Source organism: Diuraphis noxia, unplaced genomic scaffold (assembly GCF_037042655.1).
Source record: "Diuraphis noxia isolate RWA-SAM2 unplaced genomic scaffold, SU_Dnox_SAM2 contig0002, whole genome shotgun sequence".
Classification (NCBI taxonomy): domain Eukaryota; kingdom Metazoa; phylum Arthropoda; class Insecta; order Hemiptera; family Aphididae; genus Diuraphis; species Diuraphis noxia.
The window spans coordinates 24027428-24045698 of record NW_028301712.1 but is presented as its reverse complement, the minus strand read 5'-3'; the positions used below and the strand labels follow the sequence as shown (position 1 = coordinate 24045698).

Sequence of the window (18271 nt, the reverse complement as noted above, 5' to 3'; positions counted from 1 at the left end):
TAGTATTTAGATATGTATAGTATCCATGTGCCGGAGGTCCATGACCCTTCTGCGTCTAATGATATCAAAAAACGTATATTATAAAAATAGTATGTAGCGTTGTGCTATTTCATATAATCTATCTATTAAGTTTTTGGATGGGAATTTACCCGCAATCTTCTGCATATACGTATATTCATTGGTTTTCGATGATATCTTGAACTTCGTTTAGATACGACGCATAGGCAAATGATATATTACGTTATTATATTATATTATTATGTATGGGTATGCGCGGCACGTAATGCATGCGTCTATATCACTGTGATCACTAATGCCTGTTAGCTGCTGCTGTGAACTACAGTTATGGTTGTCAGTTGTCACGCGTCGGCGGCGTTCACGACTCCGACTCCGACGACGTAATGTGCCTCCTCCACAACCCATGATGCCATTGTCTATAATAATAAAGACGCGAGCACCATATGGTTCGCTAGTCCGTCTTATATAATCTATTGTTATGTTGCACCCCCACCCCATCCCGCCCCACTAACCATAATTGTTTTCACGTGGCCGGTTATGCGCTTTTACCTGATTGCGCACCGTGGGAGGGCGTAGACATGGCGGGAAAATGGGCCCACGTTGGTTTACTGCATAGGTCGGTTAAGTCCCTGCTATGTATAATATATGTATACAATGTGATATAATAGTGGTACACAATCAACACTATATTATTATTATTATTATTATTATGGTGTATGAGCCGCTCTACAGTTGTGTGGGGTGGATGGAGGAAAATAGCTGTTTAGTATGCAATCCTGCAAACGCAACAGACATTTACGGTGAGATTTAGCCGATATGTATGCGCTATGCAGCTCATTGTCATTATTATAATAATAGCGATATTATTATCATGATCAGATGTCGGTTTGCCTTTTAATGCCGCCGCCGGACTGCCACCGCAACCCCCCGTCACGTCATGCTGGTCGAACCCCGTCGTAAACTTTGTTGTTCTACCTTCCGGACCAACATTGATTATAATACCTACCTATATATAGGTAAATACATAACAATAAATAATAAGACGTTAACTTATTCGGATGGCGCGTCTGTTGACTTACTGCAGAGGTGTGCTGATGCAGGGAAACCACAGTGCATGTTATCATAATATATATAGACGTTATTTTGTCGCAACGCATAATAACATAGTACTGCAGTGAGTCTTTCGATTTAAATTAATTTTTTTATGGCATAAACTGTGTGGCGAATGAATGGTGATTAGTTGACTGTATTCATTATTTACGTTATATTTCTTTAGATTAATTACTATTAAACTATTATTATATGTAGTAAGTATTACGTTGTGTACATTGTACCTATTATTCGGTAGTATTGTTAATCAATTATAGGGATGACTGGAGTTCAGTTCCGTTGATAAAACACATACATTTTATGGGTGACTCGAAAGTGGGCTAAAGTATATAGGATATCCGGACACTGGAAAGTTCCTGTTTGATGCGTATTTCACTGGTGGAATTCGCGAGGAGTATGTGCTTGACCTTAATGAGATGTATATTATATTATGTTATATCGCTATGTCTCTCGCCATATTTTTTTTCAAAAGCCACCCGTGTTGTAGTACGTTTTTTCTTCTTCAATCTTCGACGATATACCCGCAGTAATATTATGCAGTGCTTTATTGTTTTTCAATCCATTTACCGAACAGAGAACTGCAACATCAAATATGGAGTGTACGGGAAAAGCGACGTCGCGTCGTTGAGATTATGTACATATATAGCGTAATATCTACGATCTGCGAGAGCCGAGTTCTCAAAACAATGAACGTATTTTTTATACAACAATGTCAAATCCGTATTTTTTCATCCATTTCTGTAGTATAGGTGTGTAGACCTAAACAAAAAACCCGTACTTGACGCAATATTATATAGCTATATCGCAAACGTTATATTGTGCATATTATTCGTGCGATTGTGCGTATAAACATTTCAATACCACGGCAAGAGACAATGATATTAAATCTTACAACAATAATATAATACTTTTACACGCGGTATACACACAATATGTTATTATACCATGTTATATATTCTATATTGTTGTGTTATACGTAGGTAGGCTTTTCGAGACGATAGTATACAATAATGTTTTAAAACGAACGATGCACGCCTTGTATAAAATAGAGTTCTGCCGAAACGCGAGTTTCTCGTTCGCCCACTCGACGATTTTTGCCATCTCCGAGACGATATATCGCTGCGCATCACCGAAGCAACAGTATGATGCTGACGTATCCCCCCAGCCTGTACATAATGGACCACGAGAGACAATGATAGTATGACCGCCACTGTCGCCGTGGTGTGCGGTATGATACATAATCGTCGTAATATTTAAATATATATTATATTGCATTAGATCATTCCTCGTGTAATGAAATCTCGCAGTTATAAAAATGTGCATAAGAATAAACACATTTTGAATTCGTGTAGTACAGCTTTCTCGCACTGCACATTGTAATAATAATATATTGAATGGACATTATATATTATTATATTTTATTATTATTTAAATAGTATAGTTAACATTACCTTTATTCTTTATTCACATTCAAGAGTTGCGACGGTTGCGATGTTTCGATTAATGGAAAAAGCACAATATTATCAATAATAATAAATATTTTTAACAACACGTGTATTATACCAGACTTGGTTTTGTTGAGGTGCATTGTTCTAATAAAACCTTATAGGAATTATTAATAATTATATACGGTTACAGCCATTGGTGGAGTATAATTTATATTTATTTTTTGCCTACGCGTTTTTATTAATTATATCTTCATTGCGTATAGTGTGACTATAATATTATTCCTAGTTAACGCGTATATTGAGTCGTATAATACGAGTGTGTACTATATATTGGCGAAGTGCCGCAATTCATTATACTCTTTTCTTCTTGTTTTTTTCTTAGCACCTGTGCTTTTGATATAAAAAGTACCTATATGCATTGTAGAAGGTCGTTTATATGGTGGTAGGAGATTGAATACAGAAATCGACGATAATTTATATATTTTACTTAGACATATTATGCTGTAAAAAATAACGAACCGCAGTGATTGTGAATACGAGACGAACGTCTATCGTTACCTACTCGAAATCGTATACAATAATATATAATATTATATTATATGTACCTACGTGACCGCCTGGTCGTGACAAATCAGCCATTATTCAAAAAACCTTCCAGTGGCAATTAATATTGTAATTGGTATTTTGCTATATTTTGTTTTTGAGACGGTTTTTATATTATATACGCATAGTACCTATAATTCCTATAAAAGTTGTTTGAGTGTGCACAGACGGGCCATTGTTCCTAGCTACCTGTATAATAGATTCTCGCCAATCCGATTAAGCCTCTTCAATAACTGTATGTCTGCAGATTTTTTATGCATTCCGACATGCACGTGTTTCGGGTCTAACTCGATTTTCTCTGCTTTTTGTATCGTCGGCGTGCTGCAGTCGCGACTGTAAAAGAACATTATTATTTTTGCGCGACAGACGCGTCTTGCTCCACAGCCGAGGCAATCGTATTGCGGACGACGATGACAATAGTAAAGTTATTACAATTTTTTTTTTTTATTGATCGAAATACATATAATAGACCAACTACGACCATTTAGTAAACATCATTTATTAGATTCATATCTTTTTTTTTATTTAATGTTCGATTTATGCTCTGCTGCGTTATGTGGAACGCTTTCTGTGGAACTATTTTTCCTTTGAACTTAAATTCTGGTTCTGGTTATCAATTGCATAATGATATGAAAAATTCTTCTTTTCTCTTCATATTTACGACATTCGTTGACAATGAATTTAATTGTTAGACGCAAGTCAATAACTCGCGTTACACGTGAAGAACAATAATATTGTTGCAGATATAGTCAGCATAAAGTAATATTTTGTTAAGTTGGTACCTATGTCATATGCGTAAACGATCGATGAAAATTATTATAATAATTAATTAAAAATCTAGTGTCACAATAACAACAATAATATTTATCAAGTATGAACATAGATTCCTACTAATATCTACTTGTAATACTACATTACCTATAATAACACGTAGAAAAATTATTATACACCTACGAGCGTTTCGTATATAACCATAGGTGATGTTTGTACGTTTTTTTCCTCATTCATTGGAGTTCATTTCCGTGGCAACCCGACGCGTTTGTGGACATCACAATAATATTATATGCAACTATTATTATTACACACGTATGGGATGTACCTATATGCTATTATTATATGTGTATTTCACTGTAACGTTATAATATAGTATTACACTACACGCGTATAATAAATGGTGTGTGTGTGTACGCGGTTCGCACGACGAAAAAAGAAAAACTAAACATTAAAACAATGCTATATTTTCATGTAATATTTGTACGTTTTTCGTTTTTTTTTATTTTTTTATTACTTTAAAGCCTCGACAACTAAGGTTATTAGCTTACATATTTAAATATTACTTCTACATTAGGGTACAATTTACAATACATTTTACAATATAACAATATAATTATTTTTGATATGTGCAATGTAGAAAAGATAGTTTTTCGTTTTATTATTATTGTTGTTGTTATTATATTATTATTTTATATATAATATATATAATGGGCGGTGCATTAAATATTCACGTTTCAGTGACGTCATGCACCTACTAGAATGTGGATACCGCCACAATTCGGCCGTTTGTCGTTGACCAACCGTGAAATAATGCAACCACGCCGTGTCCATCGCAGAGACCGCATCAGCTATACATAGATATAGAGCCTAGCTATGCAGTTGAAGTATTCCTAATAAACAATTTTTTTCCTGTTTAAAAACACGTAGGAAAATTACCATGGTTTTTAATTTGGACTTATTTCGGTGACAGCGATTCGGCTTCTGTTCAATACCAAAAATTACCTAACATTTTTTGTAGGACGTTCGCATTTTATTATCCATTTACATAAAATACTAACGTAATATTGTCTATATTGTTTGTATATATATATTACTATATTCAGCAATGCAACTGAAAAATAATATAAAACTATAACATATAAGATATTTTTATAGTTATAAACACACTGTATGCTCATTGCTCACTGTGTGGACGAGATTGAGATAAATATTATTTAACCGTGATTTGATAGAGGACCGTTTGTTTTTCTTTTAAACTCAAGCCATTAAACAGTTGAAAAGTTATGCCTCCGAGCATTGTCGAGAATTGCATATTCATATACCACTACATATTATATTCTTTATAAAACGGTTGTCCCCAATCGTTATTCTTTCCTATTTCTTTTGAATCTATTAAAGTAAAGTACCTTTCCGAGTTCAAACAATATATTATTATAAGTACAACGAAGTGCTTCTAAAAGTAAATAAAAATTTCATCTAAATTATTATTCTTATTACCGTGATAGCTGTGGATAGCTGAAGTAGTACTTTAACGAGCCTGTTCATGACAAGGGTGGGTTTCCGTAATTTTCTGTTGGCGCGAAATGGTTTTACAATAAATGTGTGTATAATTATATACATATATATATATATATGTATAACAGAGCTACAACAACAAAATGTACATAATACCAATATATATAAATAAAATATTCTCTAGTGTGTCTGCAGTCTGCACTCGTAAACACTGCTCTATCGGATAGAGTCTATCCTACAACTCTTCTGTGTTGATGGTTTTTAAAATAAAAATTGTAGTTATTATAGGTTTTTGGACTTTTGTCATTGTACCACTTACGCCTTTGTTTTCATTCACCATTGCCAAGTATATTATAGAACTCCCGACGACTGTTTAATGGTTCTTTTTAACGGCAAAATAACTTTACACGCTGCAGATGTTGCGTTTATATTATATTTTGTGAAACTGTTTTGTTTTGAGTACACTTACACTCGCAGAGCAAGTCATTATTAAAAATATATATTGCAATCAGTATGCATAATTACACGTCAAGTATTCAGGCACGAGAAAATTTGAATTGGTTTCTACTATATACAGCTATTATATTATGCAAGTAATACCTGTAACGTTCGAAATTTAAATATAATTTTCAGAAACTCCAAGGCAATATTTTAATTTTTTTTACATACATTGTTCAATTTGACAGAAGTAATTAAATAATGAATGTAGTTAATTAATTTATCCTTATTATACTTAATCCTAAAAAAATAGTACTTTAAAAAAAATCTACTTTATTTGATTAGTCTTATATATTGTGTAATATTGAAATAAGTAGTTATACCTATTATTTTTTTCATATGGTTTTTAGAACGATAATAATAATAACTTTATTCAACGTGCGTAATGTATTAGGTAGGTACCTACACTTACCTACTGATAATATAACATCGCTTTTTTATATATATTTTTTTTTTATTATTAACAAATTATTATATTTATCTTTAATTTGTTTTTTTATACCAATTCGGGTTGACGTGATATCTGGATATTTGAATTTATCGTGTTTATACTTGGCAACTCACTTATACCTTTAATGATAAAATATACCATTAGTAATATGTAATCTTGCACATTCAAATTAGGTAAACCTTTCACAAATTATATAATTTAAAAAATATCAGTGTGATGATTAGGCATATTTTCGTTGGGTTTAAATCATTTTTAAAATTTCCTTTTGACCGAAAACCAATTTATTATATTATATATGTGTATACGAACTTAACGAATGTTTCCAAATGTTAAATGTTAACAAATCATAGTAATATGACTTATAGTTACGTGAACGCTGCACGATATAAATAAATCATAATTTATCATTTACTTGGAAAATTAATAATCATATTTTTGTATTCAAAATAATAAAACTTTTAATGTAAAAAATAATAAGTTTCTTTTTTTTATTTACATGAAGTTAACTAACTTGGTAGATTATTTAATATAATTCACAAATATTATCTGCTCTGTAAAAATACAATATTATTACATTACATACCTATTTTATAATTTTATTTTATACCTAGCTTTATTTATAATATTTAACCTCATACGTCATTAAAAATTGCCAACACAGTTTGAATTATTGTGTAATACGAAAAAAATATTAATACAGTTCAAATTCACAATTACTTATATAAACGTATATTATGTTAGGTTGTGTGACTAATAGTTTATTATTTCAAGTAACGTTTAATTGCTTTTTCAGTTAAATAAAATTGTTATTTTTTTTTTTGTACAATTCAACTAGGTATCTTGGTTGATAATTGATATTTGTCATCATTCAATTTTGTAAAAATAATAAATTAATAAACAGTGAGTACCTAATATTTAATATATAATATATATGTAATGTACTTCAAGATCTTAGTGGGATAATTCTGTCATTGGACAGCATCCCTCCTCATAATGTATTACCAATTAGGTACCTTGTAAATATTTTGTAAAAAAAAAGAAATCCTATTTACTTATTGTGCTTATGTTATAGATTGTAAATATTATATTTAAAAAACAAAGAAAAAAAGATCTTAGTGAAAAAAGAATTCAAAAAATACGTACAGGTATATCATCAATTAATGCTGATAAACATGCAAATATTTGGCGTTGTAGTTGTTCGTCCATATAATTGTTTTTTTTTTTTCTGAAATACAATTGTGCTACAAAAATCTAGTAGAAGCAAAATCCGAGTGCAAACAATATTACGAAAATATAACAGTTATTTTTATCTAACATAAGTTTTTGTGTTAACCATCATATCATTATTATTTAACGCACTACTCCGCATATGTTATATATATATATATAACTCATACTAAACTTTATATATTCATAATATTATCATTGTTTAATATCGCCGTAAAAGTATGCGTTTAATATCCTAATATTTTTAACACCGAAATAATTGTTCGTATTATACAGAATGAAACGATGGTAGATTTTATTTTATGAACTTTTAACTCGATTTAATGGATAAAGCCCAGGAAAACGACCGTATCTCAATGATGGCTTCCGACGCTGTTTGCCCAACGGAGAATTGTTGGCACAGTCTCTAAATATAATAAAATACGACATCTACGAATCTTCAAAGGGGCTAGATGTTCTCCTCGATTTGGGTTTGTCCCGTTGGTGAATAATAAATATTGTATATATTTTTACCTATGCAGAAAACCGTCGTCACGTGACTCATAACACATAACGATAACCGGTTGTCGTAGCTTACTTGTGGCATATATATTTAAAGGTACCGACTAAGTCCACGGTCGCAACGTGACACTTCAAGGACAACAGTATACTCAATATACCTATAAACATCATAATATTATACAGTACTCTTATAAATTCAAGCATGGTCGGGACAATATTATTATTATGCAACGTATAAGTTTGCGAAATGTTCACGATATCGGGTGCTGCAGTCTCCGTTGATTGGCTCAAGCGCAATTTCATTTCATTGTGTTTACTTACTTTCTCTCTCTCTCTCTCTCTTTAATCGTTCTATATTTATAACTATCCATCTTTCATTCTCTCGAATTGATTAGGTATTATACTTTTTAATAACTAACCGTTTAATATATAATAATACGTGTAATTCAGGTACGCGACCTGTCGGACACAATCGATTATCAAATTCATACATTATAATTATATTTATATGATCCGATCACGGTCATGGATGAAATTTACGCGTATGCGTGACTCATATCTCATTGTCGTCTATTTGATTTCAGGAACACTTCAACTTTGTCGGAACGGACGATCAACTGGGCCCTGTGCTGTTGAGCGTGAAAACCGAAAGCCTGGCTTCCCAAGAGCAAACGAGACTTTTGCTGCGGTTGCGGACTGGTACCACGCACGAACTGGTTCCTTCATCGTGCGCCACTTCAGCGCCTCACCACATGGCTAGGGTAAGTAGTATTACAATTACATTTTATTGTATTATTATTAAAAACATGGTCGAAGACGAAACGTCAAACGGTAATTATTTCGATCATTTTTGTCGTAATTAGGTCATTTTGATACCTGCAGGATATAGTACATATCACTATGCATAAATGCACATAATTGTTTGCAGAAATATTCCTTTTCGGACCGAACCAAATCTAGTATAGGTTCGTCTCTCGAAAGTCATTAAATAAAAGATGGTAATAAAAAAAAATACTATTAACCGAACAGTATTTTAATCATAATGTGATAGGAACAGTATTTTTTTTATTTACTATTATCTAGTGTCTTGATGATATCTAATTATATATTACGATATTTGTATTTTAGAGATTTGTTTCGTTAATAATTTCTGATAAAATTCGCCTACCGCTGCAGAAAAAATTCAGAAATAATGAAAGTTGTTGCGTTATTATTCTTTTTAAAAAAATAATATAATTTTGTTTTATACACGCGCATAATTCACACACGTGCCAGTAACTCATTAAAAACACATCATTCGTGTAACGACATCATACTACACTTCGTTTAATTTCTAGTCAAACTGAATTTTTAATATCATAATGTCATATGCAATTTATAGACAAAAAATTCATATTTTATCAGTGATATTCTATTTTATCATGTTCATAAAGGTTCACATCGTACAAAACTTTTCAACAAAATGAAACAGTAATTATTTAAAATTGAATTTTCGTGGAATGGTCAAGGCTTTTCAGGAATTAGTTTTTCTGTTAAATTGTTTTAAAAGTCTGAACGTACCATTGACGAGCCAGAAAATGAGTATGAAGTGAAAATTGAAGTATTTTTGGAGACGAAGAAGTTTTTATTACATTACCGAAATAGACAAAATCAATTGTAGGAGGTAAAACTCACAGCAATAAATTCCAAATATTTTATCATTCTGCAGTTTAAAATTTCATATAAATAATATTTCCATCGTAATATACTACCTTTGGTTGAAAACAAAAAAGGTCCAGAAAGGTGTTTGTTGGTAACTTCCGTCCCAGCTTGACTTTAAAAAAAAAACAACATATTTGTGTCCTTCATTATCGATATAATTATTAATTGTTTTTTATTGAGATTTTAACCAAAAATTAAAATATCTCGAAAATTAATAGATACATAATTGGTTTATAATAATGTATTAAGTATTTATAAAGAATGTCATTACATTATTGCTTAACTTAAACTAACAAAATAGGTACCTTATATAAATCATAATTTTATTTTCTAATACAGTTTTTTATATACCATACAATTTTATACATTTTACACGATAGGTAATAATAATCAATTTTTTTTTTTTAAACCTAGTTAAAATCTAATACAATTATACTATCAATCTATCTACTCAGTAATATGTAAAAAAATTAAAATTCATAAGTAAATAAAGAATTCATTTATAAAAAAAAATAATTATAAATTATAATGATGTTTTTTCTTAAAATATTTATTACACCAATACACCAACTCGTTATTGTAAAATGTTTACGCAGGTAAATTTGGCACAGGCAGGCTGTACACAAAACGAATTGATTTTTTTGGCGCAAATGGGTAATTCCTTCTAGAACATTACACCTAAGTTGTTTTTTTTAGTCTGTTTAGCTGAACCAATTTTGTATTGTTTACTTTAATATTAGAATTTTAGATTGAATGTAATCTACTTTCAAACTATTGCTAAACTTAATGGCATATTATCTTTGTTCTCTTGTTGGTTTTATTCATGAATTTCAATTTTGAATCGTGTTATAGATATTTTATTTTATTTTATATATTTTACATTTGACTATAGATAAATGTACAATAAAAATAAAGTAGGTACTATGTTGTATTTAGTATTATCATAACACGGAATTGAAAAATGTTCTTACCTATTTTGGTGATAAGTTAATATATTGCAATATTAATACTGATTATTTATTAACAACATAAAATTCTGATGTATGCAGATTTGTCATGTTGTACGTTTGCAAGACATGTGACCATTGTATCCTCTTAACTAGTTAATTGGATTGTGGAATGTGGTTAAAGGCACGTGCATGGTTCATCTACTAAAGAAAATGATGATTTAACCACCACCCGTAGGATGTTTAGATTTTACAACTAATGCACTCGGTGCAGATGCATAATAAAATATAAATAATAATAATAATAATAATAACGGTATAAGCGAAAAGAAAAGCAATATTCTAGGATAGTTGGCGACTGGCCCGTGAATGGAAACACGATAAATATCATAATAAACATCATTGAATCTCTGCACTGGCCTGGATAAAAATAGTCCAGACTATATCTGTTGACGGCAGGACGGTTTTTAATAATAACAATAATGTGCATTCTCGTTCTAGTGTTTTTATTATTATTACTGAATTTCAGTACCACGTGCTGCTGCAGTGCTCTCGCTGTTACGAGTCATATATTATTTCCCTGCGCAGTTTATATTATTTGGTGCAGTAGTCTATTCAATAGTCGATCGTTATCACTAAATTAAATTAAAAAGATGTTTAGACCGTTTTAAGATTATTCATGGTGCTTCAAACTTTGTTAGACCACTTAATATGCATACTTGTTTATTGATTCGTACAAAACATTATACCTTTAATATTATTGATTATATAATATTTTGTACGGATCGGTCACCTAACAATTCTTATTTATATATTATATTATTATTAATTTAAGCACATATGTTTTCATCTAAGCATTTCGTCGTATAATTTCCTTTCAAAAATTCGTTTAAGCTACTGTATTCAAACACCCAACCCCGTTAAGGTCATTTTTATTCGCAAATCACAAAAACTATTACTCACTACTATCGTCTATCAATTATGTACGTTGTAAGTATCTTATGTGTTGACCTTCGATATTCCGTACAATTACGTATTTAAAATTAATAAATATTGTATTATTAATTAAAATTTTAATAAATCTATAGAATGCAAAGAAGTCTACAAAATGATATAATATTTATTTTAATTCAACGCAATATTAAGTTGTTCAGTAATCATAAATCTATTGATTTTACAATGATTTGTTTTACAAATATAATATATATTGTTGATGTATAAGTTGGCACAATAAATTTTCGAGATAATAATTTGATTTTAAACTTAGAGAGTGGTTTTTGATAGAAAATTAGATCTAGTTGGTACCTAATTATATTAAAAGGTAAAAATTGAAATTTTTACAGTATTTTTCTTAAGCGGATTGGGGAAAATAAAACTACAAAAATAAGCAATACCTACTTACTGGGATTTTTACTCAAAACCAGTTATTGACAAAATGGATTTTGTTAGCTTTTTTTTGTGTGTGTTACTCAAAAACTATTGACCGTAGATACTTGTTTTTTTTGATTTTTTTGTTTTTATATAAATGTGTAAAAAAATCTTTTTCACTTGGTCAACAGCTTTGAAAATTTAATTCAGTCTTCATTAGTAATTATTATGTTAAATTTAAAAATATTAAAAATAGATACATGTGCTAAAATTGATAAAATAACGTTTCTAGTTATCATGTTGTTGTAAAATATTATTGTTGCGTAGTTGTGTAACATTGCTGTATGTTAATAGTTTATTACCATATTCAATGCAGACAATAACATTTTCAAATGCAATGTTTGTTTTTGGCGAAAATCAATTCAACCTACTATTGTAATACCAAAATGAATATCAGTATAATAGTAATATAATATGGTCTATTTAATAATATTGGCTAACAAACTGTCTTCACAGCCCGCTAAGAATCGTTTTTCATACGTAATGAGTTATCGTTAAATAATTAAATTCAAATTTAACACATCCATTACAGTGACTTGCACGACACCTGCTATACGGTAGTGCGATCACCACTAGCTCTTATTTTTATTTTTATAAGAACATGTTAGATTCTGAGTGGTTTTACGATGTCGGTGTGTTTAAGTTTTTTATTTAAGTCTTTCATCACTTTTCGGAGGACACTAAAACTTTCAATTTTAAACACTGATTGTAGTACCTGGTAGATAGTGTTCATAATATATCAAAAACCGACATTTTTAACGCATAAGTAGTTATCCACAAATTCATGTTTTTTTTCCTGTTCTTCAAAATATTTAGATTAATTTTATGAAATTTATATCACGGACCTATCAACGCTGTTCGCCGGTATGGCATATTATATTTGGTATTGGCTCATCAGTTTAATATATTTTTTTGTAAGTTTGACATATGTTCATAATAATATAGTATAAATGCTTTGTTTTTGACTCAATATATTAATGCATTGTATCGTAATCCATAGGTATATAAAAATGAATTAACAATATTAAATACAGAAAAATAAGCTGATGTAGACCGTCTTCACTCAATTTTGTATAAAATGATTTATAATTGATTTAAAATTTAACACATTCATTACAGTCACATAGTCTGTTATAAAATTCACTCGATATATATAAAAAGAAAGTGATTTTTTTTATAAAGATTTTCCTGGATACACGATTACAATACATTGTATGTAACTTAGTACTGTTCAAATTATATGCTTATTGTCAATCTTCGTTATAAATAAGAAACGATTTTAAAGATGCTCATATTATGATCTTATTCAAAATATAACAATGTATCAATTAGTTTCATGAGTATATACAACTTATATTAACTTACCTGTCTATATAATATTATAGTATATAAATAGTATTACATTTTGGAAACGATGACTGTGAAATATATTTTTATTTTAAACTATGCTTTTTTATGTTTTTTAGCTGTTAAACGATCAGCTATCAGTTACCAATCTGTCACCCGTTTTGAGTTGTAAAGCGTCTCAACTAATTTCCGCCTATGACGAACACGTACTAGTGTCGCACTTCAAATTTGGAGTGTTATATCAAAAGTATGGCCAAACTAGCGAGGAAGAATTATTTTCTAATCAACATACATCACCCGCGTTCGATCAGTTCCTCCAATTACTCGGCCAGCGGATACAACTGAAAGACCATAAAGGGTGGGCACACATGACGCTTTACTGTGGCAAATGACAATAGTGATGTTGACATGATAATTAATAATAATTAATTGTTTCTCGTGATTTAGGTACCGAGGAGGTCTAGACACGCAGTTTGGTCAAACCGGTGACGAAGCCGTTTACCAAGTGTTTAAAGACAGGGAGATCATATTCCACGTATCTTCTTTGCTTCCTTACACCGACAACGATCCTCAGCAATTACAAAGGAAAAGACATATCGGTAAATGTTATGTTTTAATAATATTGTCAATGATAATGAATACAACGATTAATCGTTTGGATGTTGGGATTATTAATTTTAATAATAAATAATTTTTTTTTTTTTAGGTAATGACATCGTGGCAATAGTTTTTCAAGAATCCAACACCCCGTTCACTCCAGACATGATAGCGTCACATTTCCTACACGCCTACATCGTCGTACAAGTGATCGAGCCCAACACTCCCAACGTTAGGTATGTGGTATTTTAAATTAGCATATTAATACCTCAATAACTATTAAATTATTAGTATGGAGATTTTTAACGACCGATTATGATGACTTATTTTTATTATTATTGCTCGTTCAGGTATAAGGTCAGCGTGACCGCCCGGGACGATGTGCCCTTCTTCGGACCGACGTTGCCCAACCCAGCCGTGTTCAGACACGGTCCAGATTTCAAACAGTTCCTTCTTACCAAGCTGGTAAACGCGGAAAACGCCTGTTACAAGGCGCACAAATTCGCCAAGTTGGAGGTGAGGCTTGCGACATAATGTTGCATGCACGATCGTGTGCCAATTTTGTAATGATTTTTTTTCAACTCATTTGTTACGTGTTTCCAGCTGAGAACCCGGACATCTTTGTTGCATTCGTTGTGCGAGGAGTTGAAAGACAAGACTAAAGACTTCCTAGGCCACAACGAAGGCGGCGGTGGCGGCACCGGTGCCGGGGCGACGGGCACGAGCGGTGGCCTGGGCGCCGAGCTGACCAAATCGTCGGTGGCCTCGTCGTCGTCGTCGTCGTCGGAATGTGGCAACAACGGTACCATTTCGGGGGCCGGCAGCAGGTTCATAGATACGGTACGCAAGGCGCTCATAGCTCGGGTCAAGACGCAGACGATGTCTAACTCCGAGGCGAACAACAACATTTCGGGCGGCCTATCCAAGAAGACTAGCAGCTGTTCGGCCGATGGGTCCATACCGAGCGTGAGTTGAACCACACCCGTCTATAATTGTTGTTGTTATTTTCGTGTGCATAATATAATTATTATTATTACCACCGTGACTGACGAAATGTGTGTTGTGTGTTTTTTCCATGTTCGTGCGACGTGTGCAGTTTGGCAGATCGTTGTCGAAAAGCAGCAAAAAGAGTTCGCCCTCTTCGCCGATATCCAGTCCGGACATCCATCCGGTGCACAGGACATCCAGGTACGTTCACCAAACACATACAATTATATAATACAGTGCACCGTGTGTGCAGAACAATGTAACCGTCGTCGATGTGGGTCGTAATCTCTGTGTTTTATTGCGTGCTTTCGCAGTGGAGCTAGCCGCGTGGCCATGTCGGAAAGCGATTCGTCGTCGTTGAACAGCGTCGAGCTTGACGGCCTGGGCATGGCTGGGGCCGTGGACAGCGACACCGGTCTGGAGAGCATGTCGTCGGCCGAGACGCCCAGCGGAAAGCCTTGTGGCATGTGCTGTTGTGACGCCTCGAACAACGACTCCCGGGTAGAAGGTCTCCGGCAAGACGTGACCAGGTTAAAGTGCGACAAACTAGAGCTGTTGAGACAGAACGTGGTAAGTCTCTTATTTCCACACACATCTCTCTTTTCTTTTTCTCACTTCGCCATCATTAGCGCCGTCGTCCGTCTATTATTCGACTAGCAAATGTTTTTATATTCTTTTCATGTCTTATGTTATCTTTCAGAGCTGTCAACACGAAATAAAGAGGTTGCGAGAGAAGGAACTGGTACTGCAGTCGGAACTCACGTCCGCATCCAAGGAGATTCTTAGGTTGAGGGAACTATTGAAAAACTACACCACCAACCCCAACTCGTTGACTGTTTGAACATAGGTAAATAGTCATCTCATTTATCTCAAACCCGTAATTATATACTTACGCCAAACTAGATTTCCGTGAATGTTCACAAAAAACAAATCATTTTGTGTTAAATATTTTTATATTAATTATGTATATTGTAACTATTTTTCGAAGTGTTCTATAAAGAATTTCAAATTATGATTATTAATGCACTATATTGTGCAGTAAAAAGACGTGTTATTAATTTTGGCTAAGGACCATCAATCAATCAGTGTCACATATATTATGCAATGTTAATTATTATTTATTGCGATGGTTTTACGTCGATTGGTCGTCAATCTAGTCGAGTCTTACCTATGTGATAGGGAACTGGCGTTGCCTTTGATTGTTGTGTTACTAAATTTTCTAAATAATTTTGTGTTTTTAGAGTACCTACTGATTTTGCGACGAAGATAAAACCGACAATTCATGTTTTTTCACACTGCTGCAAAATCATTCAATGTCTGCAGCGGATATTTCTCCTGAGACAACCATCTATGGCCACCGGCGAATAACAATAATTCGTCTTGCAAGATGGAAATAATATAGCGTAACGCGATACCAAAGTATTACATATTATATAATTATTATTTTCAAAACGATTTAAATTTATCGTTATTAATATATGTTTGATTGTATTTACCTACTAAAATTAGCATTAATAATGTAAATCCATTATTATATTAATTTTTAATTGTGCTTGTAATCGTTAAGAGAAAACAATAATATTGTGTAAAGCATATACCAAAGTATTAATATTTGACATTTTAATAATTATTTGACGCTAAATTCCGCGTAATAACGTAATTTGTTAGTGTCAGAATAGCATCGTATAAGACGTAATCACAAAATTTTATGTTTTTATTTATTTATTTAATTCGTTGATAATTTATCGACTGTAAAATTCATCCTATACGTCACGAAAATTTTAAATACATTTATTATATAATTTTAAGTCTAAGGGTTTGTTTTTTTTAAGTGTATAGTAGAAAAAAAATTTAACAAAATATTACCATTTACCGTTTAATAAACGTTGGTACAAACAAATTTTAGCTTATTATATTTATAATATAATATAATATCATTTTATATTATACTTTTATTTATTCCACTTTTATTTTCGATTCATATAGAAATTACCACTATAATAATACCTGACCAATGTATAAATTATACATTTTACTATTAATTTATATAATTTTTATTTAAGTATTTTTTTTTTTTAACAATTCATTTGTTTGATATATTTATGGTTATTTCTATGAAGTAAATCTCCTATATGTATTCATTATCTCATTATTTGAATAAAGCCGCATAAGTGTGCATGTATTTATGTAGTGATAAGGAACTAATATTATATCAATTATATGATTCTTGTGTCTATTGAACTTTTTTGTAAAGTCTATCGTGTTTTTGTCAAAAATTTATCGGGAAGAGGAAAAAAAATTTAAAAAGTTTAGTTAATATTATATTGTTGATTATAATAGACTATATAATAGTATTATTATGTTTATTTTAACAGTATTAATTATAGGTATAATGATAGTCTAATTTTAAAAAAAATACGCACCTAACATTTTAATATTATATATATTACTCGTGTATACTTACATATAAAATGTGTTTTTGTTACGCACAGATGTTTGTTCTTTTTCTTTAAAACATTTTAATTGCATGAAATGTATGTCAATTTATATTATTATTTTTGATTGTATTATTTTTAAATGATTTATAAATATTTAAAGCTGCAAGTGCAAGTTCAAGTAGGTACATACACATGAAACCTGTGTCCATTCTGTTTTTCTAAAATCAAGCACACTAATTACATTTTTATTTCCGCCTATTTACATGTAATATTATATATGAGTGTATTATGTTTTGTTATTATTATTATTAATGCAATAAATGTTAATTTTTATGCAAGACTTATTTATTTTACAACAGATCTTAAAATTACTCTGTATATTATATCAGACTTCCTTATGCAAATCTTATGTTACCTGATACAGAGAATTTAAGAATATATCAAAACAATATTTTTAAATAGTGTAGACTGTAGATTTATATTTCAATACAATAAAAAGAAATAATTGTATTTATAAATATATGAGCAAGGTGTCCACTTTTAATTAACCATTAGTGAGTATTTTAGACTATGGATTTACTTAAATTGTTATTTATAGGATATAATATATTCTTATATATAATAATAAATAATTGATAACTAATAAATGTTCTATGTCCACTTACATTTATTTAAATGAGT

General features: G+C 31.2%; 1 protein-coding gene across 5 annotated transcripts in view; it reads left to right on the top strand.

The window, feature by feature from the left end:
• The window catches only part of RapGAP1 (Rap GTPase activating protein 1), a 201603-nt gene extending 183680 nt beyond the window's left edge, over window positions 1-17923 (top strand). For all 5 annotated transcript variants that reach the window (XM_089221747.1, XM_089221748.1, XM_089221749.1 and 2 more), the window contains 10 exons: window positions 8730-8906; window positions 13688-13926; window positions 14016-14167; window positions 14275-14401; window positions 14516-14681; window positions 14769-15131; window positions 15262-15353; window positions 15467-15722; window positions 15853-15999; window positions 16394-17923. In XM_089221747.1, the coding sequence (XP_089077873.1) occupies window positions 8730-8906; window positions 13688-13926; window positions 14016-14167; window positions 14275-14401; window positions 14516-14681; window positions 14769-15131; window positions 15262-15353; window positions 15467-15722; window positions 15853-15993 (1713 nt within the window). In that variant the 3' untranslated portion in view covers window positions 15994-15999; window positions 16394-17923. The remainder of the gene's footprint in view (window positions 1-8729; window positions 8907-13687; window positions 13927-14015; window positions 14168-14274; window positions 14402-14515; window positions 14682-14768; window positions 15132-15261; window positions 15354-15466; window positions 15723-15852; window positions 16000-16393) is intronic.
• The last annotated feature ends 348 nt before the right edge of the window (window positions 17924-18271 follow it).